Below are 27,698 nucleotides of genomic sequence, written 5' to 3'. Positions count from 1 at the left end.
ACACTCCAGAATTAGCCTAGAGCACACCATTATGGTTTCTATGGCAGCTCTGCTATCTAAGACGATTGATAATACATTTATATAGGTGTAGTTGAAGATGTCTAGATACTGTGCTAGGATTCTGCTGATGCAAGCAAGGTCTCATCTGGAAATGTTGCGTGGTTGTGGATGAATCTGCTGTAAAATAAAATAAAATAAAATTTGTTATTTTCTGAAACACAATCTATAATGAAACCGTTATTTGATTCATGGTAACAATTATAAAAGTATATAGAGATAAATTGAAAAAACGGAGCCCTATGTAAAAACTACATGCTAAAAATCCATATGAGAAGACAGTAGTGCAGTTAACAGTCCTTTTATTAAATTATCAATTTCATCCCTTTATTTAATTTCTTCCACTGTCATCTTGCTCAATTCCTTTAAAGTTTTTTCTCTTTTATCCACAGTTCATTTATTTGATCTATTTATTTTTTTCATTATCTTCCTTCATCACTTTCATGTCCACACCAACTGCTTTTTTTATTTTTTCCACTATCGAATCTGGTTCTGTTACTAATCTAATGTTTCCGTTGTATATCTTGTTCCACTTAGTTTTCGCGATATTCCTTTCAAGTGTTTCAATTGCCATTGTATTTATTTTTGTTTCATCTTTCCTTCTAATCCAATTTTCTACTGCGTATGTTATAGTTGGTACTGCTATTGTGATGTGAATTTTCAATATCGCAACCATATCTCTTTCTAAATTATTGTCTTTGAATTTTGTTTCTATAATAATTTTTATGTTATTCATGTTGACTTCAATTTTCGGTTTTTCTATTTCTGAGCTTTTGGATTTTATTCTTAGAACTTTCTATTGAGACCACATCATCAGAGTATATGTGATTGTTCATTTTTACAACTAGTAGCACTCTAGGTATTCTCGTTTCCCCCAGTATGATGTATTTGCGACTTAATTTATTGTAACCCATTATATTCATAATTATTTGATAAAATCTTGTAATTTCAATAATAAAACTCAATTTTTTCAGGTCAGACATCTAGTTCAACAAAGAGATAGTATCACAGATGAAATATTCCCAGGAGAAGAGGCTGAAAATCAATATCGTAATATCTCTTTACAGGTTTGTCCAATGTATATTTTGAAAATTGATTTTAAATTTTGGTTTTTCAGCGTACTAGTTTGGGTTTACAACCAAGAAGTTCTTTATCTCGAACTTCTAAAAGACAGCATGTCCAATTCGATGCAGCAACGAGATTTTCGACATCTGTCAGTGATCAAAGCTCTAGGTTATTAGACAATACTCCTTTAGAAGATATACTACGTAAATCTTCTATATCATCTAAAGATGTTAGCTCTATATTATCCACAAGTGACAATGAAGAACCCAGTGATGAAGTTTTTTATTCTCCCGAAAACTCTGCTAATTTAACGGATGAAAACATAGAAGAAAAAAAATCAGAAGATAAAGTGAATGAAAAACTTAATGATCAGCATATTGAGGAAAAGAACAATATTGAAAAAAAGAGTGAGGTAGTAATAGATGAATGTACTGAAGTTAAAGAAAAGGAGATTCCAGCTGAAGAAAATAAAGTCACTAAAGTAGCAGTTGGTTCTCCTAGAGCGAGAAAAAGTTACAAAAGTGAGTTAAACAATAACTAAGTAGCATGCTATGGTCTACTTTAGGTATTAGACGGTATTAGCTATTTTTTCAATTTTCACACTATTTCATTAGCTCTGTGTACAATGATGTATGATTCTTCTGATGGCAGTCTATTATACACAGTTTTTAACTTATGCATTAGACAAATTTTGAATTTTGGACTTGAACAGCTTTAAAAACCCACCAAAAAATGATTTAAGAAATTGTATTAATCTGTTGTTCATTAACTACTTGTACCTCTTCCCAATTTTGTGATTGTTCTCTTAGAAAACCTTTCCATTTGTGACACAAATAATTTTATTATCTCTCATCACATACGCTTAGTATATTATCGCATTGCTTAAAATTAGTTTTAGATTCAACATATTACATCTATGGAATAATACGAAAACAACTGGGTTACCGAATTCAATATTGATTTATCATTTTCTCATTAGAAAGGTCAAGTTTGAGAAACTGTATCTAATAGATAATAGTTTATTGAATCATAATATTAATAATAATATGCTGAAAAAGATTTTTTCATCTGTAATTTTTATTGACTAATTCTGAATATTTTTCTTGATGACATTCTTTCATTTCGTATTTTGTAGGATCACTTGGTGAAATGTCACCTACGCGCTCTAGTCCAAGACTATCAAAATTATCAAGTCAGAATCAATCAGTGTTATCTGATATTTCCGAAAAACCATCAACAACTAGTAGTTCAATGTCGACTGATTCTCTGTCTCCCAAACCAACAAGAATAGTATCAAAAGTGAAAGGAAGGAAATCTTTGAGTCGACAAGTTTTAGAGAACAATGCGTTTTCTCAGATACGAGGCCAAACACCTAAGGAATCTGTCATTTCAAAAGAAGTTTCTATTTCTCAATCTGAAAAAATTGTGGTTACTGAAAAGTCTTCTGAAGAATCAAGAGTAACTACAGTAGAATCACATCTTAATATTGTTGATACATTGGAAAATTCTGAGAAAACGCCTGATATTAAAAAATCTCATACTTCTAGCAGTTTTGTTTCAAAAACACAATGTTTAGAAAAAACTTTTGATACCGATACCTCCATAGATACTGATGTGAGCTACAAATATGATGAACAAGAAAGCTCTAGTATGAAATTATCAGATTCTTTACAAGAATATATAGATTTTCTCATGGCTAGTGGTAAAAAAAATCGAGAAAAAGAACAGAAGAATGAACTATCCAAGGTTCAACTAGATTTTGCCAGAGAGGAAGAAAAGGACAAAGAAGAAGCGGTAGATTACGAGGAAGTACTTTCAGATGCTGAATCAGAAGATGATAAAGCTGTAGAAGTCCATGAGTTGTCATCAGAAATTGAAGAACTTGCAGGGGATAAAGAAGAAATAGTAGATGTTGACGTAAATGAACATATTGATACAAATGAAAAATATGTTAAAGGTAAAAAATTAAAATATAACAATTTCAATAAAATTTAAGGTTAACGGATACTAATAGACAATCACATGTCAAGCTTGTTTCTTTGTGTCTACTGTTAGATAGAAATAGATAAACTGATATCATTTCTCATTTAATATTTTTCCTAGTCTACTGCCCTCTTATTACAAGTGTATTGTTCAGCTTCTATTCTATGATAATCGTTTACCATATAAAATTATGTACACACTTTGATATTTTATTGACTACGGAAAATAATAACTCTTTTAGAAATTTGTGAGTTGTTAAATGCATATCATTCTTTTTAGGAAGCCCCAACGAAATAATAATCAAAGATCAATTTTTAACTGAGCTCACTCCCGTCCCAATGCAAGAACTGCCGCCAAATTTGGAAGGTGGTGATACCTCATCTAAGCATTTTTCTCTTGTCATCGAGGACAGTAGTTCAAATGATGAAGAAAATTATATTAATGAATTCGATAAATGGGAAAATAATATTTTTGGAGTAACAGACGATGAAACTACTTTCCAAAAATCCAAGAGAAGTTCGATGCTCTCAGGTATTTTCAGCAAAAGTATTCACTTAGTTTAGTTACCCTATTTTTTGTTACAAATTTAGTGAACATGTATATCAACAATATGTTTGGTTAATAGAATAGTCAGCTGCATTCAGGGCCATTGCGGGGCCCATGGCAGTCCTTTGGACTCGCCCTCACCCATACCGGACTCATATGACCCTCCTATGACCTATCCTTAACATTTCTCAAATATTGTAAGAAACAAAACAATTGAAATATAGCTGTAGGAAAAGTTTTATTTTTTAATTCTTAGTTTGAGATGTACTTGTTATAATTAACCAACTAATATGAATATAAAGCGTTTATGTTGCTGTTACTTGTAACCAATTGTGTTGTCCCTGTAAGGCTAAGCATATATATATATATATATATATATATATATATATATATATATATATATATATATATATATATATTGTATAAGTCATATTTTCAAGTGGCGGAGCCCCGTGTGAATTACATATTCTAATATTTAGTCTACTCTAAACTTTAACAATATAATAATAATAATGATAATAATGTATATAATTTAACTAATAATAATGATTGTACAGTACCGTCGAGGACTGGGGACCCACGGCCTCTAACCGCGCACAGTGGGGCAAACCTATGCATTTAGTGGACATAGGAACAATAACTGAAATTTCAAATTTCTCCATATTTTTTTTCATTAAGCTGTTCTTAGTTTCTATTATCATTGTCCATCGTCAGTTTTTTTATTTTTCGAACTAAGACTTTGTAACTGGTTTAAATATTCCTCGTAAGATGATTCAATCCGGCTTGAAACCAAATATTACTTGTAGTTGTAGGACGGGTTCGTTAAAATTATAAAGACTGTTTTTTGATGTATATTTCTAACTATCGAGCTAAGTTACATACTTTCGTCTTTACGACAACCTCGACTTGGTGAGATCCCCTCCTATATCTAAGGTTGGGAGATACAATCAATACAAAACAAGGAAGTCAATAAAAAAATAAAATTCATTATCAATCAGCATTAATAGCAATATAAACAAAAATCGCGACTATTTTAATTTTTTGTAAATTAAATGGTACCTACTCTTCTTATATGAAAAAGGGTGGTTTTGATTTGTCCGTAACCCTTTTATACAGTTGTTCCTATCAAAAAAAGGGACCTAAGTAAATGTTGCTAGAACTATGGCGTGGAATCAATTAACGACGAAATAATACGGTTCTAATAAAAAAAAGTTTCTCCTAGGCCACTTTGAACATCAAAATTAAAATTAGAATTCAGAAATTGATTCTTCGTTAAAAAATAATGGGGGTTTACTAAGTTTAATTTTTTTTTCGTATGGCCAACAGTCTGAGCTTAAAAGTACAAGGTTCAATAATTTAGTATTCCACTCCAATGTATGCTACTGCAAATAATATTTGGATTTAGATAAAATTTTCGTGTTGAAACTGATAAAAAAATTGTCGTCGCGCCCGTGGTGATCGCCTCGTATGCCCCTGCTCAAGGCTGGTCCTGGCTGCAGTATACTGGAAAAATGGATAGTTCCTGCTGTCAAAACTCCAGTTTCTTAGAACAATTATGATTTTTCTTATATACTCCATTACAGTCTGGTTCTGTTATGGCACAATAATAATATATAAATAGAAATCTTATTTAGTGTGAATAAAAAAATAAAGCCAATGGTGAATATTCTTGAGAATCTATCATGGATTGTTAAGATTGACATTAGTTTATCAAAATAACAAATCTAAAGAAGAAAGTATTTTTCATTAAAAATGCCTTAACTTGGCTTGATCAATAATTATTTAGTAATAATATTCTACTTTTGACTTATCCAAAGGGAACTACTTTATTCTTGTCCAAAGAACTTGCAGTTATACTGGCGTACAGTACATTCGCTGTAACATTCAGATTTCACTAGAACTGGTTTTATTTTATAACACATTTATAGTGTAAATACAGTTGAATTCTTCAATTTTTTTTTTGTTTTTAAAAAAATCTAAATGGAAGTTTTTACAGAAAATCTCGATTCGCAGCTAGAAACCTTCTAAGCAAATGGTCCAAATTCTAAAACTTGTTTACGTCTTTTGTTTTTGGTCACTTCCCTTGTTTCTAAGTACTTGCAAAATGAACCCATTGACTATGCTTTAGTTTGAAGCTTAGTACAAACAGTGCTTCAGCAAAAAGAAAAACCTCTACAAATGCAGTTAATCTTAAGCCAGACAAAAATGACATTGATGTCGAGTTAGATATGGACTGAAATCAAAAGATGAAGTTGACACTATTTCAACAGCTCAACATTACAAAATTGCATATTTTGATATTTTAGACTGTGCGAGGACCCCAAAAAGTTTGGTTCTATTTTGAAAATTGAAACATTTCCCACGGTCAAAAACCATAATATGTAGTCGTATAAAGACCTGGTTTCGCCAAAATAGGGTAAAACGCGTTTTCAAGTAGTTCTAGTTGGGGCATGATCTATAGCTTATTCTGCAGTTGTCTTCTGACATGCTCATCGTCTTAAAATGATATTTGAAGAGGCGGCGGCCTGTTCGAAAAAGGACTACCAATTAAATGTCGTTTCTGGACATCCCGAGAAGTTCCAGAGACTTTTTAGCTGGTATGGTTATAACTTTTTTGGGTGTCTTAGACATTAAGTGTTTTTCTAGTAAGATTCCAACAGATTCTTTAGTTCATTTTCATAAGGACATAGTAGGGCTATGGTCCAAAACATTGAGTCGTTTGTCTTGTTTGGAAGATTGGCTGCTTCCTCATTACCTAGTAATTCCTAGGGGCTTAGTAGCCACTTTAGGTTTACTTTGCACTCAATAGCCTTTAAGGTTACTTGGCTATTGGAGATAATGTAAATGTACTGACTATCGAATACTCTATTCAAAGACTTCTGAGCATATATTATTATTATTAGCAACTGTTTTGTATTATCAATTGAAATCATGTAATTTCAAGCGTACAAGGATCGACAATTATCATGAAGATCTTGAATTGTGATCTTTGTAGAATAGTTTCACTGGATTTGTTAGTACAGTATATAATTCCAAAATTATGTTTGGTCTACTTGTTCTTTTTTTTATTATCTTGTCGAGTTAGTGAATTATTTTAATAAAATGTGAATTGATGTTGAGAAATTATAATCAAGTTAGGGTTTATTCTTTCTATTAGTATCTTCTTGAAGAGTTTACATAACTATTTCATATATAATAGTGTTAATAGTATGTATGAATCCGAAATTTCCATAGAAAAAGCACTAATTCATTTGTAAAAGCAAAGAAAAAGGTTAGCAGACAGAAGATCATAATTCATAGCCTTGAAAATACTTTTGATACTATTTCCCGTTGTCTCCAAATTGGTACCACATTAATCTTAATTTGAGACGAAGTATGTAGTATCCATTGACTACTATACTGTAGTTGTAATTATATTTTAGATAAGTCATGGTAAAGATTACATAAATATATTATCGAAAATGTTTGTTTCCCTGATGTAGTATGAAATTCCCAATAATTTGAAGGATATCTAGTTAGCGAAGGAAAATACCGACGTATTCCCGTAATGTTAATTGAAAATTGGAAGTACTCATTTTATTGATAATGAATATTTTCACTATTCAGGTACTCCGAACGAAAGTTATTGTTTACCAGATGCGGAAATGGCCTTTTTAGAAGATCCTTTAGAACCGATTGTAACTAAATCAGACAGCGTTATTTTAATTTCAAGTAGCGATGACGAAGGTAGTTCTAAACATTCTATTACATCCAATCATTCGGCCTACAGCAAAACAACCGAAGAATACATTGAGCGTACAGACAGCACTGACGCTTCTAACAGTACAAAAGAATTTGAAGAAGAAAATGCGGAGGTACAATTTCAATACGAAGAACAAAGTGAAAGAGGTGACTCTGAAAGTGATAATAATTCTGATAGTAAGTAAATATAATTTTCGAATTTGAATTCTCTAAAACTTTGTGTTTCTTCACATAGATAATAGATGTATTGGAGAAGAAGACAAGCGGACGGAAAATGAGTTGATTCAAGATAAGATTGTTCTAGAACTAAAAGAAGAAGACAGGCACCATGAAATACACATGAAAAAAGCTCTGGAAGATAGATTTATAGCCAATCAATATCTTGAAGATAATAGTGCACCTGATAAAAAAAATGAAAATAATACTACAAAATCAGATTCGATAACGTTATCTGATAATAATATTTCTAATAAAAAAGAGTCGCCTAAAGCAAAAGAATTTGAAGATGAAAATAAAGAGGCTGAAGAAGTGAATCCTTTAGAATTCATTGCGAAGATAGATGACCAACTATTTGAAAAAATGGAAGTTCGAAATGTTCCAATAACAAACAAACAAGAAAATAGTATCCAACAGACGAATAAAGTAGATCAATCAACCAATACAACTATTAAAATTAAAGAAAAGCGTACTAAACACTTGAAACAACAGGAAAAACTTGATAGCTCAACTAATACTGGTGTTGTGAAGAAATCCAAAAATCATGATATAATAAAATATAAATACAATGAAATAAATGCTACAATGAAAGATAACAGTACAGAATCCCAGAAGGAACAAGACACTGAAAAGGAAGTTGAACATGTAGAAAATGTAGGGAGACCATTGACTAGAAGATATTCTCTAAGCAGAAAAGAGAAAGGAGAACAAACGACATCTTCATCAGATACTACTGAAGGTATAGTTTATACAATTTTTTTCTACAACTGAATAATCATTTCTATTAATATGTTTTTAATTAATAGGCGAGACTTCCAAAAATGAAACAGTGGTAGTTCAAGTACATACATCAAACACCAAATCAGAGAAAATATCCGCTAAACGGACGAGAAGGAAAAGCAGTACTCCTGTTTCTGTATATTCAGGTCTTGATACTCAAAATGTAGTGTCCAAGGCAGAGCCCAATGAAAAATCTGTTGTTACTGTTGAGGGAGATGATGACCTCTTTTCGAATGATATTAAAACTGATAGTAATTTAGAACAAAAGTCTCCAGTGTTAGGTTTGTATAAAACTTCACATATTTTTGAAATCATTGTAAATAGTGTAAAAAAATTGTAACGTGAAGATAAAAGATATTAATATTAGCAGTACGTTGATTTACATACTGAACAAACTATTTTCACTACCACTACACCAACACTATCAATTACACAGAATGATGTGCGATTTGATAACCAAGTTATCGTCATTAGAGTCTGTGACAATGTCAAACTTCCCCACCATAGCCTTAGAAACGCTACTAAACCTGCCTCCTCTTCACCTTATAGTGGAGAAAGAGGCATTTAGTGATGCCCACAAGCTACTCCAGACAGTAAAATTAAAGCCGGGCAATCCCATTCGAAGTGGTAATTAACGACCGCCAATTATGTGTCAAGGAGCTGGATTGAGTATTTGTGGACCACAAGGAAGATCACTCACCATTTTTTAGATAAAATTACTAGCAATAAATCAATGTGCTCAGGATTCTTTGATAGAAACCTCTCTAAAAAGCACATATACATTATCTCAAATAGCCAAATCTTGAAGGTCCTGAAATCTATTGAGTGCACTTCCAAACTAATATGGTAGTGCAAACAAACTCTAGAACCACTAGCAAACAAAAATAAAGTAACCCTAATGTTGCTACCGGGCCTACCAAACGGCATTACTAAAAGAGGGACACGACTCCAAACCTATGAACAGAACCCTACTCTGGACTCTTGAGATGTCACATCAATAACAAACTGAATGGATAGCCAAAGAATCAGGAAAAATACTAAAGGCCTAAGACAACACAAAAAATTCATAATCATCAGCTAAGAAGACTTTAGAACTCCTCATGATGACCAGATACTGACATATCACTGTCCTGTCAAATACCACCGTAAGATGATGAGCATGGCAGAGGACGACAACTGGAGATTTTGCGAGCAAGCCATGGAAACAGTAAAGCATCTAGTCTGCAAATTTTCTGCCCACCTCATTAAAAAAGCTTAAGTACCTTGAAGGACTAACACCTTTGGAAGTGGGACACAAAAACCCCTAAAAAATAGCCTCCTTTAGGAGGAGTCTAGGTATTATGGAAGTAGAACACTGAAATGTAGAACCGAAACGACTTCCCAAACAATCTACATCAGAGTTTAAAGGTTAACAGTTTACGAGCGACAGACAGTATAATTGTGAATGTTGGTGTAGTGGTAGTATAAACAACTACCTATTACACACTATTACATTCTAACTTGAAAAAGGGTTGCAGCATTTTTCATAAAGTGGTATATTAGACTCCTATTAGATATAATGTGGCCGTTTAGATTCCAAATAAATGAATTTTGTTGTCCTAGTCGCGCTGAGAATCAACCACTTGCATATAAAATTAATAATTGACCGTGTAACATAATGAGTTATTGTAACTCATCTTTTTTATTTATAGATACTATTAATTGCTTAAAAGCAGTTGAAAAATTAATTAATAAATTAATAAGAGTAGATAAAAAACTTATCGAGGATCTTCCCCTCTCTCAATGATTTATGTTAAATATCATATTTTGAATTCAGCAGCTCCAAATTTTCAATTTATAAATGAAAAACCCTTTATCTCAACAACGCAGTAGATATTTTTTAATCCCAAACGTTGATAGATTATAAATTTAATAGTTTTCAATTAAATAGTAATTATTTGAAATGTAACAAAGTGAGAAAGTATAAAAATCGACTTTTCTTTCAACAAATTTCTAATAACGTCCTAATTACTACTATAAAAACTTTGATGATATTCATATAAACACACTGTTTACTACCACTACACCACCTAAGTCTTCATCACAATTAGGTGCAGTAGTAGTGTTGTATTTTTCTGTATATTGTTAAGGAAACATTTCAATTTTGTATTTTGAGTAAAGAAAGTTAATACATATCACACAAGCTATTGATATTCAAATGGTATAGTTTTAACTCTGAATTTGGTTTGTGTGGTATAAACTATTTATAAACATATATAAAATAGCTCAATAGGCCTTATATTTTTGTTCGTGGCTGCTACACGCCAGTTCTCTATTCTTATTTTTCATGCTTCTATCCATTCATTCCGTGGATGCCCTCTTTTTCTTTTCGCTCCTTCTCCCGTCAAGAATCTTTTCACCCAACTATCTTGGCTATATACCATATATAAACTTTATATATTCAATATAATTTCAAAAACAAGTTAATTTATAATATTTTGTTTTAGCTAGGAGGACTCGTAGAGCACTTTCCACATCAGATGTCCCCAGAACAACTAATCTCGACAACGTCAGTATAGATTGCGATTTTACTAGCTCACCGAAAATAATAGACGATGCCGCTATGGTCAAACTCACTTTAAGGAAAAAAAGAAGTGCAAGCACGGACACTGTTAAAACGTTCTCGAGGTTGAGGACTATGAAGAGAAATAAATCGACCGACGAAGTTGAAGATAACGTAGTCGAAAGAAAAGCAAAATCAGAAATCCAAATGCCTGTAATTCCGGAGGAAACAACAGAGAAGGCAAAAGCAGGGAACAAAGCTGCAAGTGTTATTGATAATTATGCTACAGCAAGGAGATTAACCAGGCGACAAGTGAGGTTTTTAACAGAATTTAACTAACACTGCAGCCCGATGAGTTCATGAAAAGAACATCATCCAGTAAAATATTGCACTGATATATTTAGTTATACCATTGATCAAATGCATCTTGGGTCTACCCTTCTCTCTGTGTTGGCATTCAAAACTCATTTATTTACATATTCAAGCCATTGGATGCAATGTGATGAGTTTGTATAGTTTTAAAATGTCTTTACATTCATTTTATCAGGAGAATAGCGCCAATTTTTTCAGGTTGCGGTGTATCAGTGTGATGGCTCCTTATTATCAATGTTAGAATCACGTACTCCCAGATTCCGTATATCTTTCACAATTTGATCTTGATCTACCAGGCAATCTTTTCTCGTTCTGTCTCCATTCTGTAATTTTCCTTGTACTCTACCATTTTTCCATTCTTTTAATGTGTCCATACCATTATATTCTTTTTGTTGTAATTGTACTTACTATATCCTCATTTTCCAATATATTCTTAATTTCATAGTTCATAAGACCTCTATACTCATTATTTCCAACTTTCACTGGTCCATGAATTTTCCTAAGTATTCGCCTCTCATATATCCTTAGTTATTTTTTGTCCATATTTTCAGTGGCATATGTAACTACTAGTTTTATCGCAGTCTTATAGACTCTTAATTTGGTTGCTCGGCTAATTCTCTTGCTCTGCATTATAATTTTGTACTTATTACATGCCCTATATCCCGCATGCATTCTTCTTAATATTTTGTATAAAATATTAAGCAAACTAACTAATCCAGTAGACCACTCTGTGGTTTCCCTTGGCAGTTCCTGGTATCATTCACGTAATTTTATTCTTATAGTTCATTCTTATGTTTAAAGCTAATATACATGTTGAATTCCTTGTTAGACTACATATTCGCCCTCAATACTAGAGTAAAATAAAAAATAAATCAATAATTTTATGGTCAATACTGTGTAGCATTAGAAAATTGGAATATACTTTATATTCATCTGGTAGTTCATATCTTACACTTCATATAATTGTCATCACGCTGATGCTGTTCTGTGGAGTTTTGATTTTCGTTAAATATAGTTTGTGAACTGAAAAGGAGATAATATACTAATTAGAATCTTATATATAATATATATATATATATATATATATATATATATATATATTATATATATATATATATATATATATAAATATTCTAGTAAGAATTTTTTAAAATAGTGTTTCTATAATTTTTTATTATGTTTTAGGCAAATTTAATAAAAGATGTGACAATTTCCGCAGACACAGAGAGTTTAGATGAAATATCGAAAAAACGAATTGATCTGGAACCTATTGATCCTATCAATTTATTAGATAAAGAAATTTTTGAAGGTAAATTTTTGATTTGAATTAATAATATTCATTTTCAATAAAATAATTATTTTGTCCTTAAGAAGGTCCTCTTGTGAAATGGTTTATAAGATTTTTAATGTTTTTCATTTTAATAGCTGTCTTACAGCATAATTTTTTCACCTATGTGAAAATGGTGGTTTGTAATTGATCTTCGTTTAATAGAAGGTAAAATAACGTTTCCTATTAATAGGTTTCAACCTAGCTGTGTTAGTATACCGATCAATTACTAAAATTCAATTTTTCAATGTTTGCATTCAAAATGTAAATAATTGAATTGTATGTCCGGAAACATTTGGTAAAATTAATACTGAACACGCTGTTCACTACCCCTACAATAATACTTATAGGGAATTACACTGTTTGACTATTATTTTTTAATTCTCTGAAGACGCTAACTTGTTTAACGTGTGTCATACAGTGTAATTGTGAGTGTTAGTGTAGTGGTAGTGATTCCAAAATGTAGCTAATGCCAGTACTTCTTTTTTTGTACATTTGGTAGAATGAATCTTTTGCTGTTATATAGAGAAAAATTTACTAGAATAAAATGCAGAAATTCTGTATGTTATTTTCATATCAAAACCTTAAAACGACCACATTTTGCATTTTTGTTGAAGCTTTTATTATTAATCAAGTCAACCTTCCATATTCTCATCATTATAGAAACATATTTCTATATATTTTTGTTTTGTATATTATAATCTATAAATAAATTTTTCCTTATTGGCATCCACTATAACTCTACAATAAATGATTCCTACATCTAATTATCGTTTTAAGGAAAATCTGATCCCGACGAAAATCGTGTGTACGAACCCTCCTCTCCTTCCGCTAGTACAGCCACTTCAGTCCAAAAAACTAGAAGAAGTAGATCAAATTCCGTTATATCTGATGTTTCTGTATCTCCTTCAACGCCTAAGAGGAGTGGAAGGGGTACTAGAAGTCAAACGAAAAGTCCTGCTGCCTCAGGTGAATGTCATTGTGATTTGTTTTATTCATAATTACTGGCCTATTATAATGATTCAAGTTTCATGAAAAAAACTTTTTATTTCTGTTTATTTTTAGGTGTTTCAACAAGATCTAGAAAGCATTCCGAATCGGGATCGATAGCATCGGAAAATTCTGAATCAAGTCCGTCAAAAAAAACTAGGAAAGGAAAGATGGATGCAGACAATGATAGTGTGGCTAAAAGTACGCGTAGTAGAACTGCTTCAGTTTCATCTTTGAAATCTGGTGAGATTTATCGTCATTTTAGCAGATAATTTGAAAAATTATGAAAGTGGACAGGATCTTTACAACATCCGACTACTTTCATTATCTCTGGCAAGAACTTCTCTTTAATACTAGTGTTATGTCTTGCCTTGAGATCAAACAGTCTCCACCTTTTTTAGAGCCGGTTTTCTGTTTTCAGTCCATTGTTTTCGCGGATCTTATGTCTCAGATATGAAGTTATGGACAGATATTTCATTCATGGTTATAAGAATAGGTGCTTTCCATTTATATCAAAACTCTGATAATTCATCTGAACAAGCTGGATAACATGTGCTTTAGTGAGATTTGTGAACTTAGATTGAAAATGAGGTTGACGACATCACATTGCCAAATTTTGTCATAAGCAAATAAGTGCACAATACTAAATTATTAAAAACATTATTTATGCGAAATTTCACTAAACACTGGAAACATCATCACTACACTGTTTTTGCTCGAGTATGAGCAAACGCGGCACCTATTTTTATCGACGATCATCCAGTACAAATTTCTGGATTCGTCACCTCACTTGATTGACCTTTGCGATACTCGCCTTGGCAGCTGTACATCTTTTTTAAAACTTATACTTTACTGTTGTAAAAGAGGGAATAGAATAATGACAACTTTTCTCTCAATTTTCCAGGTTTTTTTGATATTTCTGAATTCCATTTCCTTCTGGGCCTGCCTCTTCTTTTTGTTTGCTTCGGTTTCCCATATAACTGTTCTGTCCTTCATTCTCACTATGTGTCCAAACAATCTCAACTGTTGTTCGATATTTTGCGCTGCACTCACTACGTTTCATTTGCGTCTAATTATGTCATTCCTTATTTTATCGAGTCTCTTCACCCCCACTATTTTTCTCAGTATCTTTATTTCACATGTTATTTTTTGCTTTAATTTATTGGTTAGCACTAAGCTTTCTAATAAAGTAATATGTTGAAGTTAGGCTAGGTACTATAGAAGATTTCAAATTCATTGTTTGCAAAATTATCATAAATCAATTTTTTTGCAGAGGGATCAACTTCTAGAAAAATTGCCAGACCAAGGAGATTAGTATCCACTAAATCCGACTTACCTGAAATTATAGAAGAGAAAGTTTCAGAAAACGTAAGTGGTAGAATTTTTATTAGTTGTGTTAATTCCATTTTTGTTGTTAAACCATTGGAGATAGGTATGGATCAAAAGTAAAAGCACTAACAGTTGAAATATAAATTTATAAATATATAAAGGAGAATGTTTTGACCAGAAAAATTCCGAGTTGAAGCTAATAAAGTCTAATAGTTGTAAATACTTCCTACTGCCAGTAGGATAAACATTAGTATAAGAATATACCATACTCAGCATTAAAGTTAGGCTTACTTTTTATACCTTATTACAGGTTTCTGTCCAATGTAATCCACATCTATATTTCTAATAGAAGCATAAAAAAAGTACTTTTGTCCTGCAAACAATCCAATAACGCTATGTAATAGTGGCTGTTTATGATTTCTCCCTTTTTAGTAGTCGATTAATATTATACCATATTTTTACATTTCGACGAAAAAATCCGGGTTTATTACGACCAAACACTGCTCAAAATCATCAATTTGTTCTTGTTTTTGGTCGAATCTAAGCATCCATTTTAAAGATAGATTTCGCATACCCAAATATTCATTCACAATATTTTCAACACGTTCCTTTGATATCTTTACGGTTTCAACTGTCTCAATTAACTTCACTTTACGGCCATCCGATAATATTTTGTGGATTTTTTTATGTTTTCGTCAGTGGCAGCATCTTTGGGGCATCCACTGCATTTATCGTCCTCGAGGCTCATTTCGCTTTGTTTACACTTAGCAATCCACTTCTCAACAGTTGATTTTCCTGCGGCAAATCCAAATAATGTTCGCCTTCGCTTCAATAGTTTTTTTTTGCCAAAAAAGCAATGCTTCACTCAAAATTCTATAACTCACAAACTAATAGGTATTTAATTTGTACACGTGACTTTTAAAGGCTGGGGCTAACTGAAAATCATATGAATTTATTACAATTAGTGCCATCTATTCCTATATGGATACATTATGATCTATAGAGTTCAGAATTATTTTTTTTCTTTTTAGGTTGACAGCGCACTAACTCCAAGGAAAAAAAATAAACCCGATGAAAAACGTCGCGTTAAAAGTAAGACTTAGTCTATAAAACATCAAAATGGTGTACCTTGTGGGTGTAATAAAGAATATTTTGTTAATAATGATTTTTTGTATCAGGAAATTTATGAAATCTAACTCAAGCTTATAATTAAGGACTTTACATTTTTGTTATTTCTAATTTGTTGCTTAAAGTTCCGTAACATTTATCTAATTACTACCATGTATTGTTAAATACACAAGAATTTAGTTTTTATAAGATAATAAACTGTTAACTTCATCAGTCAAAAAATTTTTTACAGTATAGTTTCTAAAGCTTGCATTTGTAAAAAACCGAGTCTGTAATCAAGAATTATGTCTTATAATATGAACAAGAATATGATAATACTGAAAATAGATAATTTTTAGTAGAATAGATAAAGTTGTTAAATTTTTAGCTTTATTAATCTCTCTATTAATTTTGTAAATACCAAATTACTTCCATATGAATGTATTTCTAGAATAAAAGTTATTTGTGAACTAATTTATTTGGGACTTGTTTTGCTTCTTTCCTTTTTTTTACATATCGTTCATGTCTTCTTTTTATTTCCAAAATTTCCTTCATTTCCTCTTTATCTTCATCCTAGAAAATATGTACGTCTATTTAAATTTGAAATTAACTACACAATGAGAACTACTTTTTCATGCTAGAGTTGATGAGATGAGGTCGTATTATAGTTCCTAGAAAACAAGCCTGTCTATTATTCTTTTATTTGTAAAAATATTCCAACTCTAACAAATATGCATTAAAGCTCCCAAGCACTAACATTTAACATTTCAAAGACCTCCCACTACAAAAGCGCCTCTAATGGTAAATCAACGCTCTTATTTATTAAAATGCTAGCCAAACTTTGTGAGCCACGCTGGGAGAGAAAGTATAGAAAATACCTGGAGGAACAAGCTTAATAACACGAGGTTTGTTTTTTTCAACCTCTGATTGACTGTAGAAAAGACGGGCGAATACACAAAAAAGATTCTATTACCTAAAGTAACGTACAATACAGCTTATTTCACTACATAATCACCTTGACAATTAAGGTATTTGTCATATCTGTGAACGAACAAGCTTTGTAATACTCTCTTCATAAAATGTAGCCGCCAATGATTGGAAGTGAGTTTTGACGGTTTCTTTGAGCTCCACGTTACCTTGGAAGCGCCGACCTCCACGTCACTACTTCAGTTTAAGGGAAAGATGAAAATCACTTGGTGCTAGGTCGGGACTGTATAGAGGGTAGTAGAAAATCTCTCACTGAAATTAATGAAGGAGTCGTTAGGTTAGGTTACACGGGCATTGCCGTGGATCAAAACAATTCCCCTTCGTTTGTTTCGAATAGCTCTCGGTAAGGGTCGTAAAGTTTCACATGAATCTGCATTAATTGCTTTTCCAGGGTGCATAAACTCCATAACCAACACACCTTTGGCCCCCAAAAACGTTGCCCTAATCTTATGGCTGTTTTGTTTGTTCGAATTTTGAGAGTCTCTCATTGGAAAAATTGTGTACATCCATTATTGTGATTGTCGTTTCGTTTGCTTGCCAGTGACAGATTCGCCTACTACGCACATCAATCACCTGCTGCATTCCTGGTCATCATACTGTGTGATTGGAGGTTAAAAAAAAAACAATCCTCGTGTACAGTGTGTGTGAACCGAGTATTATTGTGCCACAATTATAAGTATTATGCATTTGACATTACCGATTGATTCAGTCGCAATACAAGAGCTCGAGTGCCATCGGACATGGGCTGTGAATACACCATCAACTGCCTATGACGTTCCGGAGGACTGACCCCTCTTTCCACAACAAGTACTATCCTTGCCCACTAAAAAGTGTTTTTATTACTTAGGTACCTGATATATATTTTTGATTTACTAAAGAAATCAATCTTTTTTTCCAATTGTTTGTATAATGGCTTAAACTCATCAGTTTCTATACCCACTCGCCGATCATCGGACTCCTTTGAATCTTCTAAAGATACCATACATCGCCGTTTTAAATTATTATATAAGATTTATAAAAGTGGTCGAATAGTGTCACACGAATTAATCGATATTCAAGCAAAACGAAAAATGGATTTATCTAAACAGCCCGAACATGTAAAATCAGTGGTTAGGAGAGGGGGTTATCTTACAAGAAAATGCTTAACCACATACTGCATACTGGTGCCATTGAAATTCCGATCACATCCAGCATTTAGTCTGGACCTTGCACCGTCAGATTAGTATTTATTCAGGTTTATGGTGAAATTATTGCATGGGAAAAATGTTTTAATCTGAAAGAGATATATTCAAAATGAAGTGCGATAATTCTTTGCGTCTAAGCTCAAAAATAGTTTTACCAAGGTCTTAAAGAGCTTGCCGAATGGTGGGTTAAAACCATAGTACAGGATGAGCTACACCTCAAATATTGATGCTTGAACATTGGAACCGATATACCTTCTTAGAAATTGTGATTTTTTTTTTAAATTTCTTCACAAAACTTTTTGATTGCCATACTTAAAACAACTATTAATGCAAACACTAGTTTATGGAGAGCAGTTAACAGGGGTACAGATGTTAGTATTTGTTTACTCCATTTCGTAAAGCCTAATTTGTGTTTCATCATTTAATTTTTGAAATTGAGAAATTAACCATCTCATATCATTGGTGAGAGAAATTTTCGTATATTTATGTAAAATTTATATAAAACATTCCTTTTTGGCTGAAATGGCGTGAACAGTATTTTACAAGATAGATAAATATAAAATTATTGAAACTAAATATGGAATGATTTAAATCTTGACAATTATATTAAAATGGGAATGATCAGTCCTAGTGATTCCCAAAGTTGTCCAGTTAAATCTCCAAGGGTTCACGATACTCCACAAATTTTGGGAATATTATGAAAGTGGCCTACAAGGGAAATAGGAAACCTCTCATCTATAATCTACCTACCTGTCTTTGCCATTCATTTCTTGTTTCGGCAATCTTCTGGTAAGTATTACCCATCATGGCTATCAACATATTGATTAGAAGAATTGCCACAATTGCCATGAATATCACAAAAAGTATCTGAAAATTAACATTATAATTATACTTAGAGGACAGTAATCCGCTATACTAAATAATGGAGCCACCTGGTTCAAAGATGACTCCAGGATAAATGGTTTGGTTGGAGCAGTCTTTTGCAGAGGACACACAAGTTGCAGTATTTCCTGTGATGGAATGTGGACTTTATCATTTCTAGTGACCTTCTATTGAAATTTAGATTGATAGATTGGAAGTAAGTGGATTAAAGATTTTACATTTATATTTTTAGGTTCGTAAAGTTTTTTTAATACTGTATATTTCCACTTCTCTATGAATATAGTTAAGCGAAATCATCGATGGCAGTTCAAGAATTCTTTTTATAGTATCTTAATACCATCTAACAGTTGTTGAAGAAAAATTATTTCTTGCTGTCACATTCTGAATAGAACCCTGTAAAGGCACCCCAGGTTCAATAATCGATTAAATTATTTTTTAAATACTTTCAAAAAAAGGTTATTAAGTAGGATCCAAATTCCTAAATTTTGCATAACCTTTGCTTCATATTCATGTTCTGTTCTAGCAAAAGCATCATAATGGTCACAAGTACAAAGGTCAAACATTTGGACAAGCTTTGCAGTTTATTTAGTGATGTTAAAAAGTTTAAGTCAAAGTACCTGATTAGCTTTTCAAAGGAAATCGATTTTGGGAAGTTACAAAAAAAGGTTAATAGTTAGAGTCCAAATTTCTAAATTTTTCATTACCTTTGCTTCATATTCATGTTCTGTTCTAGCGAAAGCATCATAATAGTCACCAAAATTTGTTAAAGACATCAAGAACATGGCCATAATTGACTCTATGGGGGTTGATATTGGATTCGTAGCAGAATCATCAACATCTTCAGGTGTTAAAGGATTATCAAACGTGAGAAAAATTATGTAATAAGCTAGAAATATAAATAATAACTCACATTTTCGATATGAACATAATAATCTAAGTGGGAATTCCTTTAGTAAATACTAGTATATTATAAATTTGAATCTTCCCCAATCTTTATTAGTACTATTGAAACACACTGTTTACACTACCACATCAACGCCATTCTGGTCAAGTTTTGAATTATAATTTACCGTCTACAAGCGGGCAGTTTTTAAGCTAAGCCCCCATATGAGGTGGTCCCCCTTACCTCTACCATCCATAATTTGTTGGTAACTTATATTTATTATGACAGCTCGATATTCAATAGGTGCATTCCACTAAGCACTCACAAGTGTTGTGATAAATATAAACGAATGGCAAAGCAGAGAAAAAAAAAAGAGTTTTGAAAATTCTGCTAATTCTTTTGACGCTCACTTCAACCCATCTCTTGACAACGGTCGTTGTGAATGTTAGTCATGGCGTCATGAATCGCTATGTGGAACGTTCAAAAGAGTATTTCTGGCGCTGTGAACGCTTAGTGGAATGCACCAAATACCATATACGGACCCATGGGTTAGCGAACTGTAACTCGCATGGTTCTGAAGATCAATACTTGATTATCGAAACGTATAACATAGTATAATTGTGAATGAGTGTGATTTAGGTGTAGTGTAAACAGTGTGTACTGAACACACTGAATATCCCCAATGGTTTCAGAAAATTTCTACTTTTTATTAGTACTATTAAATGAGCTCATGAAAATACTTATATCATTAAATGGTGTAATATTTGGTTAATGTTACTAAAATTTGTATGTCATATAGGGTTAGAGTGTAAGACTCACCTTGAGAAAATCCCATCACAAATACCAAATAAATGCTTGCAAATCTTATCAAATCGCCCATTACCATTCTGTATATCATGACTACAAAAGGACCAACTGTCTTGAAACCTCTAAAAACGAGATTACTAAAATATCTACCAATGGCTAATGATCTTTGCAATCAAACTTTTATATTATTTATATAGTAAAGGGGTTGGTAATCTAAGAGATGTAATAAACTGAACCCTCTCAAACTTGGGTAGTTAGTTACCTCTACTGATAATTATGGCTAAACGAATAATCAATTGATTTTCAAGATTTGATTCTAGATGTAACTACTATACCAGGAGTGGTATAGTTCTTCCAATATCAATTCATCCATGATCTAAAGAACGCCATATTTCTATTTATTTAAAGAAATTTATGAATTAAATAAATTTCACCAAGCCACGCCACTGCTTATCGCAGACTGTCTCTGGTAGGAATATTTCGAAGAAATTGTGTACATACGCCTTCCGACTGCTTCGGCCAAAAGAAATGCATTTATTTTTACGATTCGATGTTTTGATTGGTAAACAGTGGAGATGATGAGTCGATTTATCGAATTTTATACGGGGAGTAAACATAATTTTTAATTTCTTAATTTGGTATAAGTGCCGTGCGTATTTATGAAATATTGATTGTTCCTCGCATAACTGTCTTCTGCAATTGATATCGGAAGAATTATACCGCCGTAACTACAATTTGGGAACAGGGTCGGCACGAGCCACAAAAATGCACAAATAAGAAAATTTTGAAATTCACGTCATAAAACACGTGAATGCGTGCATTTTTTTCAATTTTTTAAGAGTATTACAAAATATTTTGTACATAATACATATCTTGTTAAATATTTTAACGAATATCAATAATGAAGCTTTTACAAACTGATTACATAAATACATAATCAAAAACGATAATCATCGCATTTTTCAAACCGAAGTAGAATGAGTAAATATTACACTCATGATAAAAGTAAACAAAAAAAGGCCGATCTTCGTTCTAAACTTTACTAATTCATCACGAATTAATATGTCATGTTACGTGACAATTAAATCTCACTTAAGATATAAACTGACAGGTAAGTATTCTTTTCAAAAGCAAAATTCTATCGTCATTATTTGTAAGAGAATTAAAAATCACGTTAAATAAAATGTTAATGTAGATATAAATCCCCGTAGAAAAATAAATTATTAGTTTCAGTGGAAAATGGCTTTTAAAACAGTATTATTCATCTTTTCTCTAACAGTACGTAGTAACTCTATTTATAGTTTTTATTTAATACTTATCCATTTGTTCCGTTCATTTTGTTTCTACTTCGTCTTCCTATTTCCTTTGTTACCTTTATTCCTTTATATGACTAATCTACCTGCACCAATTGTTCTTATCAATTAGTACTATAAGAATTGTTTTAATTACGATATGAGTGTTAATATAATCATTGAAAATTGGTTCTGATCATTATTACTGTCTCTTTTATGACACGTGGATTATTTATATGGTGGGTCCACACGATACAGACTTCCATAAAATTCTATAGAATTTTGTCTGTGCAAACTAGACAGTATAGACAAATGTCTGTGCGATCCAAAAGTCAGAGTATACATCTAAGTCTGCATATTTATCGTAGCTAAGAAATTTAAATTGTATTTTCGAACGAAAAGTCTATATAAAGTCTATATAAACATTCTATCCAAATGTTTGGGTAAAATTTTTTACTCCGACTTTATAGTCTGTACAGATATCTGTACGAACAAAAGTCTCTATCGTGTGGACCCACCAATATACTATATGAGGCTCTACCATTACTATTTCCAATAGCGAAAGAGAAGTTTCAAGAGAAATACCATCAAATGGTACAGACGATTAAAACTGCACCAGAAGCTGGCTATTGAAATAACAAATACAATATCCATTTTGACAGTCAGGCTGCTACCAATTTATTGTGCTCCTAACAATAGGTCTTTTTGGTTTGGGTTCTCAGTCATTCGGAAAACAAGGTCAATATACTTGCAAAAAAAGAAGTAGAAGTCTTTTACTGTACCGGAATCTATCTGTGATTGGCTTACCTCTAGGACACCACCGCATCAGGAAACACCTAATGGATATAAATCTAGGTTAAAAGGATGGTTTTGAAAGGATAAAGTGTGTCTTTCTTGATGCCATTCAATGTATCTTTGAAACTAGAGGTGAAAATAGATGGTCCAGCCACGACGACAGCTTTTAAAGGACAATAGACCTTAGAGATTGTATTATAATTTTACTTCCTACGTACAATCAAATTTAATAGATCTAAGTTCGAGTAAGTCTAAGTGTATTTGAAATAGAATCATTATGAATATAAAAAAATTACATTTTGTGAAGAAATTAAATGAATAGACAGATTAGCTACTTATGTTCCCAACATAATTAACATCCTTTTTTAAACTACAATTTATTGTATTAAATAAAAAATGTTACGTTGGAAGAGATGGGTTCCTAGATAACCAAATCTGAATCCTTGACAATTTTTCTTTTAATGATTTACTTTGAACCTGTTTCTTCAATTTATTAGATCCTCTTTGTATTCTGCAGATTCTTATTTCAAATAGCATTTTGCTTTTAAGTTATTAAAAGTATTAACATTTATTAATACTTTCTTATTTAATAATTTTATTTTTAATTACAATTTTTTAGCTCTTAGCTGCAAATGCTGAAAGTTCTTCGATAGGATCCCTATTCAGAGCTAGCCAATGGGCAACACAAAGAGCCGTAAGTAATTATTAGCTTATTAAAAAAAATTGATTCATTTTGGACTATTCAAAACCTATTTATATAATTTAATTCAACTTAGAGAAGTGCACAAAATATGAGAGCATTTAAGTTATATCCAGGAGGCAAGCCTGTCGATAATATGAAAAAAGTTTGAAGTAAAAAATGTAGAGAAAAAATTTCAGTACAATTGAATAAATTTTGGAAAATTCATAATTACCATAAACGATTGAGATCTATAGCTGGACATATTGAGAAATTGAAAAATAATTTTGAACTTTTCTAAATCAAATCTACACAATTTAACAGTTTAACGAATAATCTTAGAGATGTGTTTTTTTATAATTTTATTTAAATGTTATAAACACTGATATTTTGAAAAATGACGTTTGCTAGTAATATTGAGAATAAATAAATATTTAGATAAATAAATATTAAGAATCGATATTTATTAAACATCATTTTGAACAATGAATTTCAGAACCCAGTAATTTAATGTTTTTGCAAGAATTAATAAAAATTTAAAACCGCCGCAAATCTTGGTTTATGGATTTTTGGAATATCATACACCATCTTCGATGGAGTTGCTAGCAACAAATAGTGTTTAAATAGAAACCTCTCTAGAAAGCACATTCTCTCCAATAGCTGAACGACATTGAAAGTCCTGAAAGCTATTAAGTATACGTCCAAACTAGTGTGGATACTAAGACAAACTCTAAAAGCACTAGCTAACAAAAACGAAGTAATACTAAAGTGGCAAACACTCCGGACCTAGGACCTAGGCTTCATGAAGTCATGAAGCCTCAAGTCCACTGAAAAAACAATCCAGGTGAAAGATAATCCAAAAGATTCATAACCATATCAGATATAAAGTTTGAGGAACTTCTTGTGATGACCAGAAACGACATCAAACTGTTGCTCGGTCTTTTAACAGGTCATTTCCTCATCATATACATGGCAGAAACAGCTGATCATCTACTCTGAAACGTCCTGCTCATTCCATCAAAAGGTTTAAAGAAGTAGTACCAGCACCTTTGGAAATTAGACATCAAACCCATAGAAAAAAGCCTCCTTTGAAAGGAGTCTACCTATTTTTGAAGCATAACAGTCTTTAGACATAGGTGAAGAATGACTTGAGAGCCAAAACGACTTCCAAAATAATCTACGTGTTAAATAATAGTGTCTATAATTTTATTTTACATAATAATAAAATAGTGCAATAATCTCACTTATTTGATCTAATGAAAGTAGCTTTCAACTCGTTGCTATGTAAATTTGACGCTTAAAAAATTTATGAAACATCGATGTAACCGAATAATCTGATTAATACATTAATGATTGAACATTTGTTGTAGGCTGGATCTGAGAACGGTACCATACTATCATCAATATGGGAGAGTTTATCCAGTGTTGAGTGGGATAACGCAGATGAAGTGAAAAGTGTTCTACTTAATCTTCTAAGTTCGTTAAAATCAGCGAGTTCAACCGAAGAAGATACCACCACGCGTACTAGAAGATCGATTGCAATTGACAATAAGATTGTTGATGTTGTGGACCCTCTTACCGAGCTAATAACTTTTGATATCAGTCAATTCAAACACAGAGCAACCAGAGACGTAGCCGTGCGTAAAGTTAGAGACTTGTCTTTTAGTATTACGTCAAATTTGAATCAATTGATCAAATTTATACTCTCTTATTATCTTGATAAGTTAGAGTTGTACATAGGAGATCTAATAGTATTGCCTGCTCGAGAGGTCTTGGATTGGTTATTGGATTGGTTGCTACCTTGTGGAGTTACTTGTACTGTATTAGCTTGAACAATGTAAATCATAAAAATTTTTAATTGGAATACGATGATATTATTTAGGTGTTGATTATTACATTTTAATTTATTCTGCATTTAGTTCATTTCCTAATGTATCGAAAGCATTTGAAATAATTTTTACCTAAAATCAAATGTAATAATAAAGGAGGTATCTCCAAATTAACTAGTACGAGAGCGAATCGATAGGTTACAGTTTTTTAAATAAAATGTTATTTTATCCTTTCCAAAACAAAAATATTGTGGGGTTATCAAAATAGATATTTTTTTGTGAGATGGTTTCCTCGTTGGAGTTTAATCTCTTCCCCTAAGGTAATTCCTCAGCTTTGTAAACAAGAAATAGTTACCCGATGCTAAATACGGAGAATAGGACGGATGATGGAGCAACTCCTAGCTTAATTCATGCATGTTGTCTGTGTAAACTTGAAATGTGTCCATCCTTTGGTACATCTGGTGAAAAGAAATTTTTTCATAGTCAAATGCAGATTTTTTTCACCTATTCATTAAATTGAATAAAATTCGCGATTGATGGTAGTCGATGTAAATTATACCGTGTGTCATCGCCGATTTGGATCCCCATTCCTTTGATTTCTTTTTTTCAAGTTGTTAGATCTTTTGAAACATATATTTTGAAAAGTGTTGGAGAGGTGCAGCACCCTTGTCTCAGGCTTTTGATGATTAATGTTGGTATTCTCGAAACTCCTATGTAATCAGATGTAAATCCTTAAGATTTTTTCCTGGGCAATTTGAGAAAAATGTGCACTTGGTACTTGGTGAGATAGTTCAAGATATAGTAGTTCATATTTACTATATAAATTGTGCAAATATTGACATCACTGTAGGAGGCAATTTGTTTTGGAATTAACTTTTTGACCATCAAAATTATTTTGGTCTCTATTTATTTGAAAAAAAAAATCATTTAAAGAGGTTGCCAAAGAACTATTTTTACTCCTCACAAAAAATTATCTCTCATTTAATTCATTTACAGTGCTCCAATTTAGGACAGATTCAAATATTTATTATGATTAATAAAAACATGGTAAATTGAATTACCCTTAACTAGAGAACTGAAGATAAAATTTCGTGTACAGGGGAGAAAATACTCCAATTTGAAAATATAACAAATATATGCCATTCGTTTCACTCTACAAACGCTGTATTATAAATTTTCAACTGAAAATACCTGCAGAAAAACAAAAAGTACGGAGCTGTCGTTAACATTACCATCACTGCTATCGTGTCTTCAAGTTCATCCATACAAAAACTTCTAAGAATAGGTATAAACAGCATTAGTATGCAAGAAAATAGAAACATTACACGTGACGGTGAAGTTTTCTACAACAAAAAATTAAATTTAAAAATTAATTTGTCAATGTTATACATAGGAACGTTAAAAAGTTATTCTACAAGATACATTATTTCTAAAGAAAGAAGAAGAGCACATCAAATACAGATCGACAATTGAAGTCAATAGAGCAATTGCTTCTTTGTTAAAAATTTCTTGATTTATACTAAGCTTTATTGTAATTTTTAATCAGGGTTTGAATTCGTATCAGGCAACATAAAAAAAGTAAATTGTAGCACCACCTGTCGGAAAGCAATAATACCTCTTAAGCCGGTATAGTTCTTCCAATATCAAATGCAGAAGACAGTTGTGCAAGGAAAAATCAATATTTCATGAATACTCATACCAAATTAAGATATGAAGAATAATGTTTACTTCCCGTATAAAATTCGGTAAACATCTAACAAACCGTCAGTCAACGTGGACTCATCATCTCCACTGTTTACCAATGAAAACATCGAATCATAAACATAAATGCATCTCTATTGGCCGAAGCTATATGTACACAATTTCGTCGAAATATTCCTACTAGAGACAGTCTGCGATAAGCAGTGGCGTAGCTTGCTGAGATTTGTTTAATTCGTCAATTTATTTAAATAAATAGAAATATTGGCATTCTTTAGATCATGAACAAATGAAGACAATGATGCACAGTGTAGTGAGAGTAAACACAGGTATGAATTTAATAATAAAGATTTAGATATTCATACACAGTAAGTTATATTAAATATATTCGAATGTTTAAAAAAGGAAAATATTTAGTATTCTGATAATGCAATCATAATAAGAATTACTGAATTAACTATAGTAAATAAATTTTCCATTTATCGAGTAGTCACGAAAGGGGTTGCTGTGGGTCATTCACAGAGCCGATAAACAAGGGGAATAGGTTTGCGATATTAGAAGTAATGCAGCAAAAGATAACAGATTATCCAGAATACAATTATACCAA

At 31.9% G+C, this 27,698-nt stretch overlaps 3 protein-coding genes across 5 annotated transcripts in view; 2 read left to right on the top strand and 1 right to left on the bottom strand.

Annotated features, from left to right (window-relative positions):
• LOC130444986 (protein ELYS) overlaps positions 1-16,533 on the top strand; it is a 27,905-nt gene extending 11,372 nt beyond the window's left edge. The window contains exons 10-22 of the mRNA XM_056780403.1: positions 1,032-1,124; positions 1,175-1,643; positions 2,258-3,079; positions 3,385-3,636; positions 7,258-7,569; positions 7,628-8,347; positions 8,415-8,669; positions 10,875-11,242; positions 12,488-12,611; positions 13,410-13,598; positions 13,695-13,862; positions 14,893-14,987; positions 15,980-16,533. Of these exons, the coding sequence (XP_056636381.1) occupies positions 1,032-1,124; positions 1,175-1,643; positions 2,258-3,079; positions 3,385-3,636; positions 7,258-7,569; positions 7,628-8,347; positions 8,415-8,669; positions 10,875-11,242; positions 12,488-12,611; positions 13,410-13,598; positions 13,695-13,862; positions 14,893-14,987; positions 15,980-16,051 (3,939 nt within the window). The 3' untranslated portion in view covers positions 16,052-16,533. The remainder of the gene's footprint in view (positions 1-1,031; positions 1,125-1,174; positions 1,644-2,257; positions 3,080-3,384; positions 3,637-7,257; positions 7,570-7,627; positions 8,348-8,414; positions 8,670-10,874; positions 11,243-12,487; positions 12,612-13,409; positions 13,599-13,694; positions 13,863-14,892; positions 14,988-15,979) is intronic.
• LOC130444993 (transient receptor potential cation channel subfamily V member 5) overlaps positions 16,515-27,698 on the bottom strand; it is a 25,075-nt gene continuing 13,891 nt past the window's right edge. For all 3 annotated transcript variants that reach the window (XM_056780416.1, XM_056780436.1, XM_056780425.1), the window contains 6 exons: positions 26,585-26,736; positions 20,811-20,920; positions 19,813-19,994; positions 18,977-19,093; positions 17,740-17,865; positions 16,515-16,628 (listed from right to left, as the gene is read on the bottom strand). In XM_056780416.1, the coding sequence (XP_056636394.1) occupies positions 16,515-16,628; positions 17,740-17,865; positions 18,977-19,093; positions 19,813-19,994; positions 20,811-20,920; positions 26,585-26,736 (801 nt within the window). The remainder of the gene's footprint in view (positions 16,629-17,739; positions 17,866-18,976; positions 19,094-19,812; positions 19,995-20,810; positions 20,921-26,584; positions 26,737-27,698) is intronic.
• LOC130445002 (uncharacterized) lies at positions 21,996-26,553 on the top strand. The gene is made up of 3 exons (XM_056780448.1): positions 21,996-22,076; positions 23,505-23,579; positions 24,935-26,553. Exons 1-3 carry the CDS (start codon positions 22,038-22,040, stop codon positions 25,394-25,396), a joined length of 576 nt encoding a protein of 191 aa, XP_056636426.1. The 5' UTR covers positions 21,996-22,037; the 3' UTR covers positions 25,397-26,553.

Source organism: Diorhabda sublineata, chromosome 1 (assembly GCF_026230105.1).
Source record: "Diorhabda sublineata isolate icDioSubl1.1 chromosome 1, icDioSubl1.1, whole genome shotgun sequence".
Taxonomy (NCBI): domain Eukaryota; kingdom Metazoa; phylum Arthropoda; class Insecta; order Coleoptera; family Chrysomelidae; genus Diorhabda; species Diorhabda sublineata.
The sequence above is the reverse complement of the archived record's forward strand: the minus strand, read 5'-3'. Positions and strand labels throughout refer to the sequence as shown.